The 17,696-nt window shown below is 36.0% G+C and overlaps 1 protein-coding gene across 2 annotated transcripts in view; it reads left to right on the forward strand.

Moving 5' to 3' along the window:
- The first annotated feature begins 4,468 nt into the window (after positions 1-4,468).
- Positions 4,469-17,696, forward strand: part of LOC149847133 (transportin-1-like) — a 101,537-nt gene continuing 88,309 nt past the window's right edge. Inside the window, exons 1-5 of one of the 2 annotated variants that reach the window (XM_089996841.1) lie at positions 4,469-4,869; positions 6,662-6,949; positions 7,707-7,796; positions 7,922-7,999; positions 8,134-8,214. In XM_089996841.1, coding sequence (XP_089852967.1) covers positions 4,696-4,869; positions 6,662-6,949; positions 7,707-7,796; positions 7,922-7,999; positions 8,134-8,214 — 711 coding nt within the window. In that variant the 5' untranslated portion in view covers positions 4,469-4,695. The remainder of the gene's footprint in view (positions 4,870-6,661; positions 6,950-7,706; positions 7,797-7,921; positions 8,000-8,133; positions 8,215-17,696) is intronic. The other variant, XM_089996840.1, reaches the window with a different exon arrangement.

Here is a 17,696-nt window from a genome sequence, read left to right on the forward strand (position 1 = left end):
ATGAAAATTGTTTTTATTTGGTGATATAAAATGGGTTTCTTGGTGTTCAATGGTAATTGAAAACTATCATTAAATTTAGTTTCTCGAGGTATTTTAATTTGTTGTGCAGAGATTCCTCCCTCATTTTATTGATGGAATTTTTATGGGTCTTTTTGATACTTGATGGATTGCCGTATAATATCTTTTAGAGCTAAACTGTGGATTAGGCATAGATGATTTTTGACACCAAACAATCACAGTTTGGTGGCAGTCACCTAAGGACTCAGGCCCATTTCATAAATTTCTTGTTGAAATCTGGATATTTTTTCACATTTTCAAGTGCATTCAAACATTACACTTTTCTAGAATTTGAAAATTTTGATTTTCAAGATTTGCAACCAAACACACCCTTAGCATTGCACTAGTTATTTATTTTGTTTTTTTGGGGTAAATGTGAAGTACCATAGAGTCATAATAATTTTGTTGAAGGTAGCAGAAAATTGAAGCATTTACTCATATTTTAGCCACTAATTTTCGTTCACTTTGTGTTCCTTATTTTAGTTTTTAATTTTATATTGACTTCACTTATTTTAGTGATAGGATTTCTGATTACTATGACATTGGTGCACCTTGAAGATGAATAACTGAGGGAGGTTTCATCACAAAAACAGACAAAGATTGGAGGCTGGAATGGAGTTAGACACAATCAATTTCAAGGCTGAGCAACTCCCGAAGGAGATTGAATTGGATTATTCTTCAATCAAGAAGCCACTTGGTGATACCTTATCAACCATTAAGGAAACCATGACTAGTATCCCAGAGCAAAAGGTTCCATTCCAGACCACCTTGATTAGAAGTCTGCTATGCATTGCAGGATGTTGCTTGTTCTTCTTTTTCATGTCTTGTATACCTTTGTTGTTGATGGAGGTGAATGGATACCTTATTTTAGGTTGATTTCAGCTAGCTCCCAACTTTATCAAAGACCTCAGTGCACCTGCTGATAAAGTAGAATTTACATTTAGGAAGCCAAAAACCTTTGAAACAGTAGGTAGTTATGCAATTGAAGCAGTTGCAAATCCAGACACAAATATCGATGTGCTTATCAGTATGCCTAAGGTGGGCCCTTCTATAAATAATTTTTTCCACATCCAATATTTCTTACTATTAATAACCATATTGTAACTTTACAACATTTTTAAAAACTATCATGATAGGAAGTCAAAAATTTAAAAAGGGAATGTTATTGCATTCTGTTCAAAATATTGCAATATTCGAAATATATCATAATTTTATTATAAATCTTGAATTTTATAGGCAAAATCTCATAAAAAATCTTTCTTCTGATATTTACTCATTTTCTTGCTTATGCAATTTTTATACCTCTAATATTTCAAATCTCTTGGGCTAGCATTTTCCAATAAAAACATGAGAAAAACAAAAAAAGAATATTAATACTCCCCAAGACAATCATTAGTAATAAAAGAATTTGCTTTTTTCTAAAACTTTTGTCATTGTGCTAATAAAAACTCTTGGACTACTTGAACACCTAAATGTTTTATTTTGATAGAGGTGCTACCATGATAAGGACTTTTTGGACCACAGATATCATGCAAAAAGATGTTTATATCTCTCTATCATTGCAAGGTATTTGAAAATGTGTGCAGCTATTCATAAGCTATCTCTTTATATAGATGCTGAACATTAATTTTTGCTTAGAGGATCTTAGATCCATAGTTGGTTCACCTTCTTTATCTGTTTGCAATGTTTAATTGTGCTATGTTTACTTTTGTTGTGCATCTCCATAGTTTCAGACCATATGATGATCTATTCTTTAGGTACTTGTTCATCTCCATATGAGGCACTCTAGTTTTATGTGCAAATTCAGGCACTTCATGTATGCACAAACTTGTTATTTCTAGTTAATTTCAGGAACCAGCAAGTTCTTCAAAACACTTTTGTATCTATTAAAATCCTTGTTAAGTTTTCTTTGCTACTTCTTGTAAATAGCAATCCTCTGGTTGCAGGTTGCTTCTTTCTGATCCTCTTTCCTCGAAGAGATCAAGACTCCACTTGTGCTTTGTTAGCACTTATTGATCAACCTTCTCGTGAACTTCCAACTTGGTGGAAGAACCTTAGTTGTCTTTCACTACTGTTGATAAATGCTTATTCTCATATTTACCTCTCATCTATTATGCTCAATCACATGCTCCCTAAATCTCCTCATCCCATTTGAAGTAAAAAAATAGATTTGTTGATATTTCTAGCTTTTGCATGTATATACTCATATAACCGAGTGTTTGTTCTGGGTTTCATTATAATAGGGTATTCTTAATATTTTGGGATCCGTTTAAGGTCTTGCGCTCTCAATATCTTGGTTTTTTCTTCTCTAACCGTAATTTTTTTTTCTGTTATATCTTGGGCACATTATTGGATTTCTATTTTTGCCTTATTTCAACAGGTATACATTTTCTTCCCTACTCATATAGCCGGGTGTTCGTTGTAGATGAAAGATAGTGGGGAAGTTGAGGTTGTATGAGAGCCTTTGTGGTTAGATAAGAAGGCGAAGATGGGCGTGATTGAGAGTGATCGATCGATGAATGATTTGAAGCTATCCATCTTCGGAGGGATCAATAGTGGAATAGGTAGTGGCGATGCAGGTGCAGAAAGAGTGGGCAAGAGAAAAATCTCGTAGCATGATCAGGCAGCTCTGAGGGTTTGCGCTTTTGAACTATAGGAAGGTCGCTCTGTCTTCTTGGCCAACATACCCTCGGTTCATTGTGATTATGTTTTTGTTATGATTTTCATTGTATAAATATAATATAGTAGTCAATCCAAATTTTGGATCTAACCTCTACTGATGATTCTATGCTCAGAGAGAGAGAGAGAAAGAGATTTATGCTTGAGAAACGTTGGGCATTTTAGGTGTGTCATCTACATCTTTTGTTTATTGAAACCAGTGTGATTTAGTTATACCAAATTTGCAGTGGGGAGATTGATCTGCAGGTGCTCGTGAAATTGGTTTTACCACACACACACAAAGAGAGAGGTTAGAGAATTATTGATTATTTCATCTATATTCTAGTAGGTTAGTTATACCAATTTTGCAGTAGCATGTGTAGTATGATCTGCAGGTGCTCAAGAACAAAATTGGTCTTTAACAAAATAGAAATTGCCCACTAGGGCTCCATCTTGGTTGGCCTAATGCTTTCAAGTTGAAAGAAGTTGAAGAGTTTGATACATGTGGTGTGCATGTGGTGTGCATCTTTTGCAGCAAGGCCTTTGCCAAATGAAAAAATATCCCTAGCATGTAGGGGGAAGTACTCGGGGAGTTTTACACTCACACTACGGACACCAACTCAGGTACATGGTTAACGCAACACCAACTTCATGTATGTGGTTTGTGGTGGTGGAGGCTGGTTGTGATGATTTGATTGGTTGCTATCTCTGTGTGTGCGTGCATGCGTAATTAACATTTTCATTTACTTGAAGATAGTGACACATTTTTCGCCTTTGATGACTGGATTTTGAGCAATCTACAATCTAGATTACATTGTCCAACCGAGTCTTCAAAAATTGATGTGGTTAGGTTTAACTTATACAGTGTCTGCCTAACTCCAACTTGCATTTCAAATAAAAAAGAAAAGAAAATATCGACAAAAATCTAATTTGGGATCCATATTCGAGGCAAAAATCCATATTCGGGTCAAATATCCGGTTTGAGATCCATATTCAGGGAAAAAATTGATATTCGGGGCAAAAATCCAATTTGAGATCCATATTTGGAGCAAAAATCTATATTCAGGACAAAAATCCAATTCGAAATCTATATTCGGGGCAAAAATCCAATTTAAAATCCATACTCAAGGTACAAATTCATGATTTTAGATATAATTTCATAATTGGATCTATATCTGAGTAAAAAACCATAATAAACTTATTAAAATATGTAAAATGATGGACGAATCGGGTCTTATGATCCAAAACGAAGTAATTCGATCCATTATCATTGACTGTTCAAGTTGTCGGCACGTAGTCATCAAACAATGGGCATTTGAAACATAGCATCTCAGTACAGTCCAAACAAACGTTGGACTTGGAATAGTTATTACAGAACGTTCTGTCTTTTTTGTTCATTTCATCCAACCCTAGACAAACCATCAAACATACCCTTAGGTCGATGGTCAACGTAGCAATTCTCAGTATGCAATGGGACGTTACAAACCATAGCAGAGATTTCCGACTACAATTCCGCCCGGGTTTACACCCTCTCGGTAGTTTCCCTGTCCGCTTAAAAAAAAAAAAGCTCAACAACTATTCTCTTGTATTTTCTTCAGACTCCCCTGGTTATGATAGTGGGCGACTGCGATACAAACATCCAGCTGTATGGAGTGAGAGATTTCCATTTTCTTTCTTAGGTTTAATCTTGCCTTCAAATTGAAATTACCCAGCACGCCTCTCTCTCTCTCTCTCTCTTGTATATAAACAAACAATAAAATCGGGCTTCCTGTCTCCATTTGCCTTGGCCCCATTGCCCCCCATTCGCATCGCCCCTCTCTCCGGATTACACAGATTCCCTCCTGTCTCTCTCCTCTCCGGCCTATATCCTCGCCGGAAAACGTTCGTCTCCTCCTCCGCCCCCGCGCAGGCGGTGGCGATCCTGCTCTCCTTCCTCTCCTCCTCCACGTCATCCTCCTCCTCCTCCTCTCAGACGGCGGAATGGCCACAGCGATCTGGCAGCCGCGGGAAGAAGGCCTGCAGGAGATCTGCGCCGTTCTGGAGGAGTACCGCTCTCCGACCTCCGATCAAGCTCGGATATGGCAGCAACTGCAGCACTACAGCCAGTTCCCCGATTTCAACAACTATCTCGCTTTCATTCTCGCTCGCGCGGAGGTATTGGCGTTGCCTGCGTAAATTTAGGGTTTTCATTTCGGCCTCTTTGAGTTTTGTTCCGTGGTTGCATTTTTTTTCCAAATTCTGGCTTCGTTCCTTCGTTTATCATTCGTTTCGGTCTAACCTTTGTTCTGGATTGAAGATCATGATTTGTTTTTAGAAAATGGAACACGTTTGATACTTTTTTCCTTGATACGTGTAAATGGGGAGAAAATCAGGATTCGTTTTCTAAATCATTCTGATGTGTATTGTGCTGTTTTACTAATCCTTCTATGGAGTAAGATCAATATGACTTTTAGTATATTACGGTGAATGTTCCCCATATTGCTTTTGTTGTCGGCGTCTTTTGTATCATTGCCTGTAAATAGACTAATCCAGATGATTCTCTCTTCTTGTACTATTTCGATGGGCATCAAGTGTATTTCATTGAGCTGTTCTCAAAATGCTTTTAGCATTGTCTCTGTTGAATCTGCCGTCCGGTCCTTTCTTGCAAAATGATAGGGAGTAAACTTTGGTTTTGTTGGTTTGGCTAGGATAAGTAACCATTGCCGAATAATGGATGCATGTCGTTTTAAGCAAGTGCCATCCTACTTTCCTGATTGGAATATGCTAGTGGCTTTGGTTGACAGTTTGGGTGCTGGAAGGTAGGTTCGTTAATAGGAACCATCAAGAACTGTTATTTGGGCCATGTCATGAAATGGATTTGTGAATTTGAAGTGTACGAATTTAGTACATAAAGACTCTGATGAAACAAGTTGTCACAGCTTTCAGGGAAGGTCTTTGGATTATTATTCCTAAAGTTTTTATTATGGCTGCCATTGCAATCACTGTCCGGGTGACAAACTGACAAGTTGAGTAAATTTGTAGTTTAGATATGATAAGTAAATCATCACCATAATTTGGATGCATGCTGTCTCACAAGAATGATACAAAATATTAAATATCTTACAATTAAGAACATGCCACAAGACTTATACTTTCATATTACATAAACAAAAATATTATGACAATAGTTTCCCTCGATTTTCACTCATTACTTGAGTGCCCCATTGCCATGCCGGATCATTTGATGCCATCTTTGTTGGAGGAGCGTAGAACCTGATTTCTACCTTGATATAAATCCCTAATTTATGTGGTTGGAGGTTAGTTTTGTAATTTTACTCATAGTAGAGATTTTTTTACTTTAACACGCTTGAGTGCAAAAATGGTGGAAATGTACTCTTACTTAAGCAAACCGCAAAATCCCTCTCCATTGCGTACAGATCGGCCCCCAAATCGCTCTTACCACTCTTAAGGTGCGTGGATACCCCTCTAATGGTCTCTACACAAATGAGGAAGTTGGCCTTCAAAAGGTTTTTAAAACCCCAAAAATAAAAAACAAGTTTCGGGTCTTTTTAAAATGCACCGAAGGTGTATCGTACACAATACACCCTGTGTCGTACACAACACACCCTGTATCGTACAATACAACACAATACATGGATGTATCGTACAATGCATACGATATGGATGTGATACACACTTGTATTGCAATACGAGTGTGTATCGTATCGCTTTTGCCCATTGTAACGATACATATCATACAATATCGTGCGATACGGTACGATACTTACAACATTGGTTTTTATTGTAATATTCTTGCAATATTAGTATATTGTGGACTTGTCATCTTATGAATTATTGCACTCTTCTTTGGGAAAAGTTGTTCCTTGGTGCCTTCTATGATTGGTGTTTTCACATTGTTTTCTTCATTGGGCCATTCTTGCAATAACCCTGTATTTTGCATAAACAGGGTAAATTGGTGGAAGTGCGCCAAGCAGCTGGATTACTTTTGAAAAATAATCTGAGAACCAGTTTTCAGTCTCTGTCTCCTTCATACCAACAATATATCAAATCTGAACTGCTGCCTTGCCTAGGGTCAGCAGATAGGCATATCAGGTCTACCGTTGGAACGGTGATCAGTGTAATTGTGCAGCAAGGACATGTTTTTAACTGGCCTGAGCTTCTCCAAGCACTTGTGCATTGCTTCGATAGCAATGACTTCAATCATATGGAGGGTGCTATGGATGCCTTATCAAAGGTAAAAGGCAATTCACGTTGGATAATCATGTTGTTCTATGTTGTTGATGTTCTGCTGGTTCTACTGAATAATGTTTTCATTGCATGAAAATATCCGTTTTTTGGATGATGCATCTTTAAGAATCATTCAAGGCTCACTAAGAACTGATTTTATCTCTGACAGTTAAGCGTGTCCATTTCTTGTCTCTTTCACATATCAATCATTATATATGCAGTTTATATACAAGAGGTATACACTATAGTAAAGTTTCTTCCCCCCTCCCAATATATTGACATGAGTGTAGGCCCAGTGGCTTGGTTACAGCCAGAAATATTATGTATTCACTTGAACCAGTAGAACGTTTTAATCCTCCATTATATCTTGGTATAGCAGTAGCTAATGTTCACATGGAGAAACTTGAAGTACAAACATCAATTCTTTAAAAGTGCAGTTCATCGCTCTTCTTTACTGATGGTTTATTCTCCTCTAAGCCAGCTACCATTCTTTTGATTTCTTCCAACTTCCTGATCATGGTGATGAGGAAGATGCTCCTAAAGTGGTTCCCCTTACAGGCTTACAGTATTTCAAAACAACTCATTGTTATAAGCTTATGCTTGCCTCTGCTCAGTGTTGGACAGAAATTTTGACATACTGTTCTTGTTGCTCCTATTTAAATGGTACTGGACTTCTTGTTTGGTGTGTGTTGTTATTGTTCTGGTGCATCTGGTTATGGTCAACAAAGTTATCGTTGATGAACTGATCACATGAGAAACCTCAGATTTGTGAGGACGTTCCGGAAGAGCTTGATTCGGACGTGCCTGGGTTGGCAGAGAGGCCCATCAATGTATTCTTGCCAAGATTACTTCAGGTTAGCTTTGGCGCTTATGATTGTTGGCTAGCACACCTTTGTATTTCTTTTTACAATTTCACTGTGAACTTCTGATCTGGATTTGGAAAAAACAAGACATTATCTACTCAGTTTTCTCTGTGCAGTTGTTCCAGTCACCTCATGCTCCACTAAGAAAGCTTGCTGTAGGCTCAGTAAATCAATTTATTGTGGTCTTGCCTGCTGTAAGAATGTGCTGAATCCTTTTCTCAGTTTCTGTGTGTGCGTGAATCACGCGTGTGTGCATGTATGCGAAGTCACACACTTCGATGTGCTACTTATGATTCAATGCTTGGTGTGATATTTTATTCTGTTTCAGGCATTACTTATATCAATGGATCAGTACCTCCAAGGCTTGTTTCTTCTTGCTCATGATCCTTCTGCAGATGTTCGAAAACTGGTATGGTTGCTGTTTCTTGTCATTGTTGTCAGCTTTTTGGCTTTCTTTTTCTTATTTAAATTGAAATACATATTCTACTTAAATTTGTCAATGTTTCTGCATCATACTCGTGTTTTTATAGTTTTCATGTCACAAAAAGGCCTCATTCCTAATTTCCTACTTGAATTTTTGGGGAGTTTCTCTGGGACTTGGGAATGGGCTGGGCTTGAGTTCATCCATGACATTAGTATTCCATAAGGCATAAAAGAAATACCTGAGCTTTCTGCGTTTCAAATAATTGCCTCTATAAGTAGTGTTTTCTTACATGTAATAGCAGCTATACCAATCTGAGAGACCTTTTGTTTGTCAATGATAGACAACTTCCGTGTCATCTGATAGTAATCAGAGGTAGCAACATATGGAATGGAAAAAAATGTTGAAGTACAAATTCAAGAGTGAGGCATTTCGAATCTAAGAAGATGGATCAATAACACAAAATAACAAGATACAAAGAACCCTGAAATGTATACATGGGTTTAACTGGGCTATGTTCCTTTTCTGCTTCTTCTTGTCTTCCTGTTGTGCATATGGACATATGAGATTCCTTTCACTAATATCTATTGGGATGTAAATGTTGGAAATAAAAGGATGAACATATGATGATTTTAATTGGAGACTTTTGATCTTCTAGTTCAATGACCTAAATCTAGCAAAATGTTTGTGGTATAATAGTCAGTGACATTCTTGCAAGAAGTATTTCATGATATGTATTGAAATGGGCAAAAATGAAGATTTGTCAAGCTTGCTTAAGTTTTTATTTTTTGATGACGAGGAATCCTCACCCAGAACTGGACCGGTTAATGGGCCTACTCCCCTGCGAGGTAAACCCTGGGTGGGGTCAATAACACCCAAGCCCTTACAGAGTCTGCCAGTTCAAGGCACCTGCACCCCCGATGGGAGTCAAACCTGTGAAGGGGTCAGCACCTTCACCCCAAGCCTGTTGCCACTCGTCAAGCTTGCTTAAGTAAACTTTAACTTATGTCAAATGTTTGACTGAAAATGTCTTATGAGGTCAGGGTGAGAATATTTATGCGACCTTATCCTCCCATGCGTCTAGACTCTAGAGAAGAAGTGTACAATGTAGTGGTATTATATTTTCATATTTAAAAAATAAATGGTTAATGTAAATACATATAAATACAACAAACTTGCGTTCTTTCATTCCATTGAATTTAATTGTGCTTTTGAAAAGTTATCTTAATTCTGATTACAATTATTCAAGGCCAAATTGTTTTTTTTTTCACTCTTAAATATGCATATGCTCAATTATATTCCATGAATTTCCTGATAAACTGATTGGTTTATCTCTTGGCAATCACTGTCAAACTTGACCATGCTAACCCTTCTCATCCTTAAATTGTTTTTACTTTTTATTGGTTTTAGATGAGTCAGTTATCGTGTCTCTGCCTTGTCATCTCTAATCTCCCTTATTCTTTCTTAATATTAGCACTTATGACACTATCCTTTTGGAAATAAATTGCTAGAACCTACTTGTTAAATTCAATAGTCACATTAAATTACAGATGACAGGTGATTCTGCATCTTTTACAAGTTTAGATTAATCCATTGACTTCCAGAACGTTGTACCTAGAGGACAATGGACAAAAAAACTTATGAGTGTCATTCCTCCTTATCAATCCATCCATTTAGCATTATGGAGCACCCATATTTAGCCCAATGATACTTGTACTTTTTTTTGTTTTATATATTATATAGGAAAAGTGATAGCTGTCTACAACTTTTCTCACCTACCACGAGCGAACGGGTGTTTTCGGGTTGTTTTTCGCAAATCTGACCATGCAGATGTGTTCGGTATGGTCTCTTTTCTAGGAAAAGACACTTGGATCATGTTTTTTGATTAAAAAACATGATCCTTTAAGCCTTGAACATTTATGAAAATTTTAGACTGTCAATTTTTAAATCTTATAAAAACCTACCTGTGTGTTGGAGACAATCCAAGAGTCTATTCCTATAAAATTAAGCATGTAAAACACATCTGTACGGTCAGATTTAAGAAAAAAATTGGAAGAAAACCCTTTAAAAGCCTGGTAGGCCAGAAAAGTGGTAGGCGGCTTAGCTACCACCTACTCTACATATTTATGTATAATTGATTCTTTAGATCATACATATGTACATGTTATACATATGTACATGTTATATATATTTGATTCTTTGACCTTCTATGGCTCTCATTAAGTTTTAAAATTTTCTTTTAAATAGAATAATAAATGGAGTCTTCTTCTTCTGCAAGTGGTAATGGTTAACCAAACAGTTTGCCAGCTGGTACTCATATATCATGGTTTTGAAGAGGAAATCAAAAGATCCAATGTGAAATTGGCTGTTTTGCACAAAAAAGAATGATTTTACCAGATGACATACGGTCTTTTTTTAGGGACACTTTTTTGCACATATATACAAAATTATGCAGCATCTAAATGGCATAGGGGGCAATATTAGAGCATGTCAGAAAATCATGAGAAATCAAAAAATAAAATTTTAAAATATATGCAAGTTCAAGGAAGAAGAAGGATAAGAAGAATGAAAGAACTATGATATACAAGGGAAGATCTAATAACATGCTTTCAAGTGAAGAGCCAAATTGGAATTAGATGTGGCTAGTGATTTTCAGTTATGACCTCCACAACTCAAAGGACCAATAGATATGCATTTTTTGCATTGACTTGGAGAAAGAAAGCAATAATCAGGGAGCATTGGACAAAGTAAACTACCATAGAAAATCTATACAAGAAGAAATAACAGAAAATAGCATGTGAGTACATCATCAAGTGATTCTACCAAGCTAATGCTGCAAGATTTCCCACCATTGAGGCAAAAAGGCAGTTTTGCCTTCGATTGAAGGTGTCATGTGCCATGAACTTAAAGAACTATTATTACCGGAGGTAGTCAGAACAAAAAAAAAAGATTTTAAGAAAGTACAAGCACCATTGGGCTAAATATGGGTGCTCCGTAATGCTAGATGGATGGATTGATAAGGAGGAAAGGCACTCCTAAACTTTTTTGTCCATTGTCCTCTAGGTACAACATTATGGAAGTCAATGGATTAATCTAAACTTGTAAAAGATGCAAAATCACCTGTCATTTGTAATTTAATGTGACTATTGAATTTAACAGGTAGGTTCAAGCAATTGATTTCCAAAGATGATAGTGTCATAAGTGCTAATATTAAGAAAGAATAAGGGAGAATAGGGAAGTAAAAATAATTTAAGGATGAGAAGGGTTAGCATGGACCAGTTTGACAATGACTGGCAAGAGATGAACCAATCAGTTTATCAGGAAATTCATAAAATATAATTGAGCATTGCATATTTAAGAGTGAAAAAAAAATCAAATTGATCTTGAATAATTGTAATCAGAATTAAGATAACTTTTCAAAAGCACAATTAAACTCAATGGAATGATAGAACACAACTAAGTCTGTTTTATTTATATGTATTTGAATTAACCATTTATTTTTTAAATATGAAAATACAATACCACTACATTGTACACTTCTTCTCTAGAGTCTAGATGCATGGATGATAAGGTCTTATAAATATTGACCATGACCTCATAAGACATTTCCAGTCAAACATTTGACATAAGTTAAAGTTTACTTAAGCAAGCTTAACGAGTGGCAACAGGCTCAACAAAAGACTCAAAGTCTCAAAAAAGGAGCTATGTCTGGACTTAGGAGTACAAATCATCATCTTCTCCATCAACTCCACTAGACATCAAATCCATCATCTCAACTGAGCCCTCATTCTCATTGTCATTAATAGCATGCACTTGTGCTGATGTGGCAACATCTTCATTTTCTTCTTCACACCATACCAATTCCATGTCCATATATTCTCTTGTTAAGCACCATCCTACATTTGTAAAAGAAGGAAATCATAAGAAATATGTCAATTTTCAAAGTTAGTCATACTCAAATGTTCATTATAAACTAACAAAAGGGTAACATATTAAATTATTAATATAGTAGAGTTAAATCCTTAAATTGATAAAATAAGCAAATAACATACACTTCACCAGCCACCCCATTTTCCGCATCTTGTGTGATCCAAGAATCAATTGGATTGTCTAAGAAATATTGTCCAGTGACACATGTTTGGAGTTTCCAACACTCAATACTTGCTTCTCCCTCAGTCTCAAGTTGTAATGAACATAAACTAGATCATTCAATCGTTTTTGCTGCAACCTATTGTGCCCCTTTTTATGCACTTGGTCAAATGTGCTCCAATTGCGCTCATCCATTTGGAGGAACTAGTTTGGCTAAGGATGCCTATTGCAATTTTTTGCAATTCCGGAGTACATCCCCCATGTTCTGCACACCATATTGCTGAAAAAAATGAATAATTAATTATAAATTTATACTTTTATGAAACAATAGTTAACAATGGTCGTTATAATCTTACATACTTGGTAGAAATTGAAAAATTAATATCAATATAAAATTACAGACAAAATATCTATGCACCTGGTGGTTCTTCGTTTCTAGTCTTCACTGCCAAAGGTTGACCAAAATCTGAGGTAGCACATGTAAAATCTTTGATCTAAAAAAAATTATTAAATTTATAAATAATTTTCAGATTCATGTTTTATGAATAATTGAATATATCTGCATGTTACAATATAATATATACTTTTAAGTTATATAAAAAACCAAAAAAGTACCTGAAGGGTTGCAGCCACTTCTTTCTTTTGATCAGACTCTAAGTGCAAGATGCATTGCTTCAAGCCACGCTGAATCTCAGGATGCTGAGAAAAACATCAAGTCATCATACCATCAACAACATATTAATAGAAATAATGAAATACTAATAAAAAACATTTGTTTAATAACTTGATGGATTTTTATTTTTAGTTTTTTACCTTTGAGAATTCAGGTGAATATTGAAATGTTGGATTTAAAAATATCCTGCAACATGAAGAGGGTGGTGGAGTTGGTCCTCCCATCTTTTGTCAATCATTCATATCTCATTTCATCTCCACCATAAATATCTCTAATTTTCATTTTAGCCCTATCCATTGCCTCATATATATACCCCATTTTTTGGTTGATCATCACTATCCACCAAACACAAGACTTGAAATAGATGTTCTATAGTTTTTACTAGGCTAGCTGTTGTATCTCAAAAGCTTGTATTCATGATGATGTCTTCAACTGCCTTTCCTTCAAGTTTTGAGAATTGAGAATTAATCCATTGATTAGATACAACCATCCTTCTCAAGGCAGCTTTATGTTCAAGTAAGCTTTGAAGTAAAATAAAATTTGTTGCAAACCTTGTTTCTACGGGTCTTCAAATCTCCCCTTTGTTGGTAAAATGTTCCCTCATTATGTGTAGCAACAATGTGTGGTTGTATAAATTTTTTGTTACTGATTGCGTTTTCTATGCAATTCTTCACCCTTTTCATCTTTCCAATATCTTCAATGATGAGATCCGAGCAATGGGCGGTGCAAGGAGTCCAAAATAAATTGTAATCCTTTTCCAACATTCTTCCAGCAGCAGCAAAATTTGCAGCATTATCACCCTAAAAATAAGAAACACAGAAGTTGAAAAATGAAAACATTAACATAAAAGTAAAATTTAGAAAAAGATTAAAAGATAACAATTATTGTGCCATATATTTAATTGGAACAGGAAAGAGTAAACTGAAAATTGAAAAATGCACCACCTGCTCTAACATCTTAAATAGATTGTTTGCATCTTTAACAATATCAGATGCATTAACCAATTTAACAAAATATACTCCTTTTGTGCAATAAACCAAGAAGTTGATCAATGTTTTGCTCTTATTATCCTTCCAACCGACAGCCACAATTGTGCAATCAGTTAAGCTCCATGACTATTTAAACTGTTTTAAGGATCTTTCAATCTTTTTGATTTCATCATTCAAAAACCTTCGTGTAATTTCCTTTATACTTGGAGGTTTCAAACTAGGTACAACTTCACCCACAACTCCTAACATCTTATGAAAATAGAAAGAACTGGCTGCATTGAATGGGATTGCAGCATGATAAAAAGCCTTGAAATTGCTGTGCACATTTTTATCCATTGCAGTTTTCAGGTTTAATTGTTTGAGAGGGGTAGACTTCTGCATTTTGTTCACTACAGCCTTGTCAAACGATCCTCTAATCTTTAAACCGTTCTTCCTATTCTCTTTTGTGATTGAATCAGGTCTTGGTGCTCTTGGTGTTGGAGTTTCTACAACAAATTTTGCCTTTTTCAATCTAGAGGCATTCATCACATTTATGTTGTCATCTTCACTATCATCCAAATCAAATGAAGCCATTTCTTGCATCCTTTTGTTCATGTCTGATTTTGCAGATTTGTATCCTGAAAGATTTTCATACATTGCTTATTTAATTTCCTTTGGGGCTTTTGCACATGGAAAACCCTCTCCTTTCACATGCGTAAGGTGTTGTTTTAATCTATTTATGCCACCAGACATCTCCTTTCCATAATAGGAACACCTAGTTCTCTTCTTTTGTTTGTCAATGATCTCTCCATGGTCCCAACCAGGATATCTATCCTTTGATTTTCCGATCTCTGATGCATCTCCCATATTTTACCATGTCAATTTGAATTAGAAAATAAATTGCAAGATATAATATAGCAGCATGTAGTATGCATACAAAGACAATAAAAATTGTGCAAAACTACATATTCTCAAGCCACAAACCATGCTATGGTGCAGGTGCACTCTGTAGTGTGGGCACTGCATACTTAATAAAAAAGGTAAAAACCCTTAAATGTGGAGGTTTATTTTGCTGTCCACTGTCCCACGAATTTGTGCTCTTAATATATCTATTACTCCTCATAATCACTACCAAGTTTGAGGATCTAGGTGTTAAAATATTATGTCTCTTTTAACTGTAAACTGAAATACCCATCAGGGGTATTTCAGTCCTTTTACTCAATAGGTGTCAGCCACCCTAATGGGCTAACATTTTCACTTTTTCTTTTTTTATTTACTTTTGCCTTTTACACCTTTTTCTTTTTACACTTTTTTTCTTTTTGACTTTTGTGAAAGGGACAGCTCCATATAGCAGTTGGAGCTGCCCCAACAGTCACAAATGTGACCGTTGGGTGCAGCTCCAACAGTCATATTGGGCTGCACCCTGTGGCTTCTTTTTGCATTATAAATAGGCCTTAGTGGCCCTTGTAAACTCATCCTTTTTTGTGAGTGCATATGCAATAACAATGCTTTTGTAAAGCCCCTCTTGGGAACTTATGAATTGAAGTTCATTTTGTTTCATGCTTTTATGCATGTGTATCCGTGCCTTTGTGCACTTGTGAGTGTTCTCCTTTGTGCCTTTGTGCACTCTTTGCATTTCTTGTATTGTGGTGTTACACACAATTTCTTTTTGTAGAGATTTTCACATGGTATCAGAGCAAGGTTGTTTGGAGAAAGAAATTGGTGTGATTCTTCTCAATATCAAGTGCCTTGGAAAATGTGCCTTCAACTTTTTGGTGATTAGAGTGGAGACTCTTCTTCATTCAATATTTTAGAAGATTACTACAACAAGAAAGATTTAAAATCTTATTGTGGTACGTATTCTTTTCTTTCTTCTCTAATGGGTGAGAAAGACTCCCGTTTTTCTCTTGGTTTCAAGCTAAATGGCTCAAATTATCACGTGTGGGCCGGAAATATAGAAGCTCACATCAAAGAGAAAGGGCTTTGGGGTTACATTCAAGGCTTGATTCCGGAACCAGAGCCTAAAATTACTTTGGTTAAAGAAGGAGAAATCAAAATCCTTGCGGGAGATGAAAGAACTAATGCTCTTGAGGAATATAGTAGGAAACATGAAGAATGGGAAATGAAGAATTTCAAGATCTTGTCTTGGATTTTCTCTTTCGTTGAGACAATGATTAATGCCAACATTATAAAGTTTAAAAAGGCTTCTCAAGCGTGGGAGTATCTTGAGAAGATGTATACTTCTAGGGACTTGTCCCATAAGTATTATCTTCAAAAGAGAGCGTTAACTCTTGTTCAAGGTGATATGTCTATAAGAGAGTATTTTGCGGAACTCTCTTCAATTTGGGATGAGCTTGCCATGCTTGAACCCAAGTGGAGTGGAGAAGCCATAGAGCTTCGTCATAAGCAATTAGAAGAAGACCGATTCTTTAATTTTTTTGAATGGGCTAAGGCCCGAGTTTGAGCAAATAAGATCTTCTCTCCTATCCTCTTTTACCTCTCCCTCTCTTGAAGATGTCTTAACTAAATTAAGTGGAGAGAAAACCCGTATGGGCATTAGCAAGCAAAATCCTAGTGTGCTTGCAATGTCCACAAATCAAGAAGAATGTGCTGGTGTTAATGCCGTTTCTAGACCCGGTAACAATTTAAGAACATATAGACCTCCTCATTCTAAGAATCAAAATCAAGGTAATCAAGGAGGAAGAAGAGATTATAGAAAAAATCTCGTGTCACTTTTGCAAAGAATCAGGTCATATCAAACCGGTTTGCCCAAAATGGAAGAAACTTCTAGCAATGACAACTACATCTCAACCATCCAAAGAGGAATCTTCAAAAGAAGCTCTATCTCTCAATCAAATTGTGGAGGCTCTTCAACATCTTCTATAAGGAGCTATTTCTGGTGCCGCCGTATCCACCTCTTCTCCTCCAGGTAAAACTTCTTGGCTCTTAGATTCGGGTGCATCCTTTCATATGACCCCAAACATTTCATCTCTTTCCGAGTATTCTAAAAATGTGTCACCTTCTTTTGTTTCGACCACGGATGGTACTTCTCTCGAAATTAAAGGAATTGGAAATTTTAAAACCCAAAACTTCTTTATTTCAAAAATTAGACTTATACCAAAATTAAATTTAAACTTGCTTTCCGTTTCTCAACTCACGGACCTTGGGTGTAACATTCAATTCTCATCTAATAAATGTTTAATACAGGATCACCGGTCCAGGAGATTGATTGGGGAAGGCTCTAGGAAATGAGACTTGTACTATTTGGACTTTCTTCAAATTCCTAAAAACACCTTTTGTAATGTGGCCCAACATAAAGGCATAAATGTTTGGCACAAGCGACTTGGTCATCCCAACATTACCAAGTTATCCTATCTACATTTTGTTAAAGATCTTTGTAAAAATACCTTCTTTTGTAATGATTGTATTCTTGGAAAAATGAGAAGTATACCTTTTGAACCAAGAACTATGTTTAGTACTAAACCTTTTGAAATTAATTACTCAAATGTTTGGGGACCGACACCTGTTATATCCAAAGGTGGTTTTGCTTACTATGTGATTTTTGTGGATGATTTTTCACGATATTGTTGGATATATTTTCTCAAACATAAGCATGGAGTTTTTTCATGTTTTAAAACATATCATATGATGATAAAAAATCAATTTAATAGTAATTTAAAGATATTTAGGACCGATTCCGGAGGTGAATATCTCTCTAATGTGTTTAAGAAATATCTTGA

The sequence above is a fragment of the Nuphar pumila genome, chromosome 2 (genome assembly GCF_984573655.1).
Source record: "Nuphar pumila chromosome 2, dmNupPumi1.hap1.1, whole genome shotgun sequence".
In the NCBI taxonomy this organism is placed as follows: domain Eukaryota; kingdom Viridiplantae; phylum Streptophyta; class Magnoliopsida; order Nymphaeales; family Nymphaeaceae; genus Nuphar; species Nuphar pumila.